The following is a 7,165-nucleotide window of genomic DNA, read 5'->3' on the forward strand; positions in this document are numbered from 1 at the left end:
TTTCTCTAATAGTTGTGATTTTATTTGTAAAGAAGCTCATGAAGTCATTGCTGCTGAGATCTAAGGGAATGTTAAGCTCAACAGCACTGTGGCTCTTTGTCAGCCTGGCTACAGTGCTGAAAAGAAACCTGGGGTTGTTCTTATTTTCCTCAATCTGTGATGAATAAAATGCGGTTCTGGCACTATGAAGGGCTTTCTTATATGTTATTAAAAGTGGGTCTATTTTACTTTTCAGCTGTACCTGGACAGAGCTGTTGTGTTATATTGTAGACTACTGAAGCTCTGACTAAGTGCTGAACCAGACTATAATTTCAGATGCAATATGGAAACCAAAAGAGACACACATAGAACTTCCCTTCTTGCTTAAGTAATGCACAACAATATAACAGCTGCAGTGGAGTGCAATATTTCATGCCATGAATTAAGTCACTCAGTAGAAATTAGAAGTGAAACAATCAGTTGCTTAACCAATTAGTTGAAAAACTGAAAAGTAATCTGTAATGTTTCCATATCTGATTTATAATCTGTCAAATGTGAGCCTAAAAAGTCTTATATCACAATAAACTGAATATAAACAGTTTGAACACACCATGAGCTCTAAAATGTCTTAACAGGAATTTTCACATATCTTGCATTTTATAAACAAAACAATTACTCTGTCACTTGAAAAGCACTTCCTTTAAAACACATTCATTCATATAACAGGTATGTGTAGGCTACACCAACTTCCATGAGGACTACTAATACCCTAGTGGGACAAGCCAGGTCCTCAGTTATGGAGCCACTTAAACAAACACTTACATGAACACACATGCCATACTGTAAAAGTGAACTAGTTTTCATTCTTCCCTTATTACTAATAAGATGTAAGCACATTCATGGCACATCCATGAGAGCTGTGGGAGTATTGAGTTTGGTAAACACTGTTCATCTTATCTTTGAGTGAACACACTCAACCATCATCATAAGATTAGTGATAAATGAACACACACAGGCTATAAAGAAAATTATTATGATACAAACATATAAAATGATTTTATAAAAATAAAAAACGTTTAACTTCTATATTGGTGGCATTTCTTTTTTTATACCTATAAAACACATTTAAGTTGAACTGATTTCACTGCTGGGGGGTATTTTGAGGGGCGGACACTTAGGGACTTAGACGTGATTGGCCAGAGTTGGATAGACGTGCCCTCAGCCCGGCCGTTGATTGGTCAAATCTGAGGAGTTCCCGCCCACGAGTTGAACCTGCTGTATGTTGAAGCGTTGTGCTCAACCAGTGCTGGGTTTAGAGGGTTTCTCTCTGCCAGGCTGATTAGTTCTACTACAGGATCACTGAGGGGACGTATCTGCCGTTTGACGAAAAACGCACACTTTTCATCATTTCACCGCAGGAAACGTAACTTACCCTGGGGTTGGATTAACTTAAACCACTATTTTTTAGTTTTTCTTTTTAATTTGGTTTAGAAGACACAGCAAGTCACCGAAGACAATGGGATCCCAGGCATCCAAGGGAGAGGTGGCCGCGGAGGCAAACGCTGCTGCCGTTGATGCTGCCGCTGTCAAAACCAACGGGCAGGGAATGCACTCAATTATACCTCGTGTTATTGTTTTATAATATAGGTGTTACGTAGAGGCCGATAAAAGTTGAATTCCTCACACGAAATCAACAGTTTACCTAATTAAGTCGACGTTGACAAGATTAGATTTGACTATGAGAACATTGTGGGCAAGTCAGGTGGAGCTTTCACATCGCTGTCTCCCACTGATGGGCTGCTCACAGAACACCCTAAAACGATTTTAAACATTACTAGCGTGTTAATGTTAAGTTCGGCTTACAAGTTGAATCCAAATGTAAAGAGAGTGGGCTATGTGTTTATTTGACACCGAGGTTTAAATGCGCACAACGTGTGTGTGTGTGTGTGTGTGTGATAGTGGCGGTTATACAGGGGGAGGGGGGCAGCTTGTCGCACGTAGGCAGTCTACTACTCCTCCTTGTTAAAGACAAGCCTAGATGTCGTCTGGTCCCCTGTTTTACAAAGGGGGAATTTCCAGCATTTTGATACGTGGGATTTTGGAGTCAGATGAGTCACATTTATTCATCAATTTGACATTTTAGACCAGTATTGGTTAATTGTGAATGAAAATAATGCCCACGGGCCAAGTGTCAACAACTTTGATCTGCTTTCAAATGAATTATATTAACTATTTTTTAAAATCTTTTGTTTTTTGTTAGAAATAATATCAAACAAAGTGTTTTCATCATTTAGTCCATGAGCTCCAGTCTCGTCTTTGTTGAGCCCATGTCTGTCTGGTACCTCGGGCGGTCTGTGTGCAGCTACCGCCGCCTATTGCCCGATTAGTGTACTGCAAGGCGTCGCCTCTGAGCCACACGTTGGTTAATTGATGAGCACGACGATGTGTTGAAAAGAAATAAGAAATGTAAACCCAAAATCGGTCCTCTTTGTATAAAATACATGTACATGATGAATATTTTAACAAATATTCTATTCTCTGTCAAGTGGTTAGGCTTTAGTATCAGAGCATTTATTTATTTATTTACCGTTTTCCAGGAGAATGGGCACGTGAAAACCAATGGCGATGTCTCTACAAAGCCTGATGGGGATGCTGCTGCCACCAATGGCTCAGCTGAAGCAGCCAAAGAGCCTGAAGCTGGCGCAGGAGGTGATACCATTGAGCCAGCTCCTGCTGCAGATGGAGAAGCAGCCAAACCTGAAGGTGAGGCTGGAGTAAAGGAGACCCCCAAGAAGAAGAAGAAGAAGTTCACTCTCAAGAAGCCCTTTAACTTCAAATTGAACCTGAAGAAGAACAAGAAGAGTGAGGCTGTCAAAGAGGAAGCAGCTGCTGCCGCCCCCTCTGAGGAGAAGCCTGCTGAGAACGGAGCTGCTGCCCCTGCAGAGGAGAAGAAGGAGGAGGTGAAAGAAGAGGCTGCTGCTGTGGCTGAGGCCCCAAAGGCAGATGAGGCCCCAGCTAAAGAGGAGGCCCCAAAGGAGGAGGCCAAGGAGGCAGCTGCTCCAGCCCCTGAGGCCACAAAACCAACAGAGGAGAGCAGCTCGACCCCCGCTCCTTCTGAAAAGAAGGAGTGATTGTACCTTTAGCTCACAACGAACTGGGTGAACTGTTTTTCAAAAGAAAGAGAGAAAATTTAAGAATATATATATATATATGTGTGTATATGTATACATATGTATATGTAAATATATACACATGTATGTGAGAGACTCCTTCAACGTGCCACTTTTCGTCATGATAACGAGACGACAGACTAGATTCACTAGATCACTTCCCTGGTTACTGCTTGACATCTGGACCTTGACTGAGTTTTAGGCTGCGGGTTGGTTGCCATGTGGAAATGGATTTTAATGGCTAGAATGTGAGCTAAATACACCATGAGGTACAGACAGCTGAAAGATGGATGGAGAAGTATGAAGTGGAAGCATCATTTCCCTAAAGATGAAGATGCCTCCTTGCTGAAGAAATGAAGCTAGATGAGCTACTAGGACACCACCACCACTTGAAATGACTGTTAAATTTAAAAAAAAGAAAGCAGAAAATTAAAAGACTTGCCAACTTTTTACATTCTTATATTTTAACCCAAATTTGAAGTATTTTGTGGTGTATTATAGAGAACCGTCTTAAAGATTCAGAGAACCTATGTCTTGTTTGTTTAAAGAATTTTTTTTTTATTTTTACCTTACTATAAAAAAAACACTTAAGCTTGCTATGTTCACTGTTGCGGTTTGATATGAAGCAGAGTTGTTTATCTGTCGTGTGTGAGCCTGAACCTGCTTTATCTCTGTAAATACATTGGACTGATTTCTGTTCTTTATTTTGCTAATGTTGACAGATGTTACTGGTTTTATTGTAAAGTTGATAATGGTAAATAAATGTTGGTTACCTGCCCGCTTATGTGTCTTGATAGTTTTTTGCATCATGCATTAGATTTGTTATCCCAAATTAGCATACTTTAATGAGAGTAACTGGAACATGCCTGTCACATTAAGAGTTCATAGAGGAGTACTATTAACAGCCACTAGAAGTAGTCTAGTAGCTCAACTAAACACGCAAAAGACAGCCATTTAAAATTACGACAACCCACTCCTGACTATAAAGCCCCTGTATTTATACATTTCTTATGGAATTAGGTGTCACATTACTACACATGGCAGTTCTTGGACATGTCACGTGGGTCGTCCTGTGATAAGCTGTGAAACAGCCAGGAATTTGGCTGACTGGTTTGGTGACAACCAATCACACCAACACCATAATGTTGGCTCCATTGGCCCCTGGCCTTTTAGTTTTGTAGCCCCTCAGAGCAGCACCACTACCTCTGCCCCCTCCCTTATTTTTTCATTTCAAGGTGAGTTACTTCCTGGAGATGGTTAACCGAACAGTCCTGTTATGGGAACACTAATCAAGTTCACATGGCGATATGATGAGCTGAGATCGGAGGCACAAATGGACCCAGACTTCAAACAATTATGCATCTTTTAAACAAAGCTGGTGCTCCCAGTTGGAACAGCTTTTTGTCTCATGTAGTAAATACATTTGTTACCCTTCAACAGTAGATAATTTTTTCTATTAATAGTATTTAAATTGCAGGCAATGTTGTCACAAAAGAAATCGGTCATACATGCTCCATCTGGAGTTAACCTTTACAGTTTTTTTCTTAACATTCACTATATCGCTGTTTTCTTTGCACTGGACATTGTACATAAGATTCTGCAGTCGATCACTTCAGAGGTGCTGCATTTCTCTTTCAGCAGTGACAGGGTCCGCAGAGATTTGGACGTTACAGTCTAACACGAGTGAGCTTACACGGCCACCTGGTGGACATGAGCTGGAATGTCACACAGCTCATTTTCTACTGACCGGTTTTGCTTGCTAAAGCCAGAACGCTGTTAAGAATCAGGCGTGATTACTAACCCTGCATTGGTTTACATTATTAGTCCCACTGTACACTGCAGTATAAAACATGACAGTGAGTTCTTTGAACAAATAAAATAAAATAAAAAGATTTTAAACACCCTTCAAATTACAGACCATGACATACACATGCACAGGAAACTGTTGTGTAGATGATTCCAAAAAAATCAGTGTCTTCATAATCATAAGTTAAAAGGAACTCTGAGCCAAGTAGACTTAGCAAACTGCTTTTTGACAACCTAAAACATGCTTTTATATAAAAAAAGGTTATACTGTACTCCAAAACATTCTTGATTTTGGATAAAATCATCTTTATTGCATCCTTACACTTATATATTCTGCCTTGGTTCATGTCACTAGCATTATTTATAACATTTTAATGGCCAAAATATGCTGTATCTTCTATAATATACACATGTACATACAGATTAACTTTGTTATATAATGCACATAAAAGGAAATGTCTTCCACTGTCATCTGCTGTAAAGGTACAGGCCTAAATGTGTTCTTTTTCCTTTTCGTCAGTCCAAAGTTATTATTATGGCTTAACTCACTTAAAAATGTCTTGTGATTTGGAAGAACAAAATAAATCAATAAATAAAACAAAAACAAATTCCTGGCTACCAGTGCAGCCAGGAAGACCTTGCATGTTTAAACTAGCCTACATAAATAAAACGAAGTAATTAAAACCATTGGTAGTAATGGAAATCCACAAAAACTTTTTGTGCTTACATTAAGCTTTATTGTCTACATTATTAATTTAAGACAAAGAAAGCTAAGACACTGTTTTGGGGGATTAAACAAATAAAATGGAATAATGGAACTTCTGGCCAACCTTGCAGCAAGGGATGTCATGATGATCAAGTAGCCTATAGACCGCCTCTCAGAAAAAAAAAGCTGGTCATTCAACAGTCTCTGGGGGGAAGATCGTTTGTTTTTAGGAACCTTGCTTTTATGCTATTGTTCTCAAAAATCCCTAACCACAATATAAAGTGTCCTCCAAATAGGTACAAAATAAACCCTAGATTATTGTTCTGTAGAAAAGGGCATGACAAAAGATTTTCATGTGTCCTAAATTGACTTGACTAACTAATTATCAGCAGTTCAAGATTATAGTTATAGGCAGGTAAACAATTTCATTCTGCAGTGCAACACTAAATAAAACAACACTGTACTGTGTGTGCTGGTCTTGTAGAAAGGTTGTAGCTGCAACTTCTTCTTCTTCTTATGGTGTTTATTGGCGGTTTGCAAGCTAACCTAAGGTGCATTACCACCACCTGGGCTGCAGTGTGGAATGATAACAGAGCCGTAGGAATATATAAAAAGTTCTTAGAACTGCATAAACTACTAAATCCTATCCAAAATACCTATATCTGCCAAATAAATAATAACAACTCTATATGCTGTTTTACAATTGCTGCCCAAAAGACTCTAGTGATATATTAGTATTCTTCTTTTTTCCAGTGTAGCTATCATTCGAGCATGTTGCTCATTATAACCACTGCATATGAACAGGACGCTCTACAGTCTCTGTCTGACTACAGTGTGGACAAAGACCTGTAGGGTGTTTACCTGTTTTGTGTTACTACACTTTCCTCATTTCTAAATCAAATCAAATTTTATTTGTATAGCGCCAAATCACAACAAAAGTCATCTCAGGACACTTTACAAAGTAAGGTCTAGACCTTACTGTTATCACTATTATTACAGAGGGAAAACGCAAACAAATCCCCCTTGAGCAAGCACTTGGCGACAGTGGGGAGGAAAAACTTCCTTTAATGGAAGAAACCTCTGACAGACCCCGGCTCTTGGTGGGCGGCCTTCTGCCTCAACCGGTTGGGGTGAGTGGATAGAGGAGAGACAAAAGAAGAAAAGCAACAGGACACAACAAACAATCAAACACTGGTCAGGTTGATGTGGCTGGTGACTGCTCGTCAGGAACATAGAGCTCCAGAGCCAGGGCTACCAGCAGAAAGGTACAGGGAGAGAGAGAGGACACACTACGGGAGAGAGAAGACACAAAGTTAGTGATGTATAATGGTGGCATATAGATGCATAGGGAGAGAGGAGAGGAAAGGAGAGGAGAGGGGAGGAGAGAAACTCAGAGCATCATGGGGCCCCCCAGCAGCCTAGGCCTATAGCAGCATAACTAAGGGAAGGCTCAGGGTCACCTGATCCAGCCCTAACTATAAGCTTTATCAAAAAGGAACATCTT

The 7,165-nt window shown here is 39.9% G+C and overlaps 1 protein-coding gene across 2 annotated transcripts; it reads left to right on the forward strand.

The window, feature by feature from the left end:
* Nucleotides 1-1,265: 1,265 nt before the first annotated feature.
* marcksl1b (MARCKS-like 1b) lies at nt 1,266-3,930 on the forward strand. 2 transcript variants are annotated; one of them, XM_020618094.1, is made up of 2 exons: nt 1,266-1,583; nt 2,578-3,930. In XM_020618094.1, exons 1-2 carry the CDS (start codon nt 1,496-1,498, stop codon nt 3,108-3,110), a joined length of 621 nt encoding a protein of 206 aa, XP_020473750.1. In that variant the 5' UTR covers nt 1,266-1,495; the 3' UTR covers nt 3,111-3,930. The 2 variants fall into 2 exon arrangements, with proteins under 2 accessions (XP_020473750.1, XP_020473751.1); XM_020618095.1 differs by having other exon boundaries at nt 1,266-1,578; nt 2,573-3,930.
* The last annotated feature ends 3,235 nt before the right edge of the window (nt 3,931-7,165 follow it).

This window comes from Monopterus albus, unplaced genomic scaffold (genome assembly GCF_001952655.1).
Source record: "Monopterus albus unplaced genomic scaffold, M_albus_1.0 scaffold200.1, whole genome shotgun sequence".
Lineage (NCBI taxonomy): Eukaryota > Metazoa > Chordata > Actinopteri > Synbranchiformes > Synbranchidae > Monopterus > Monopterus albus.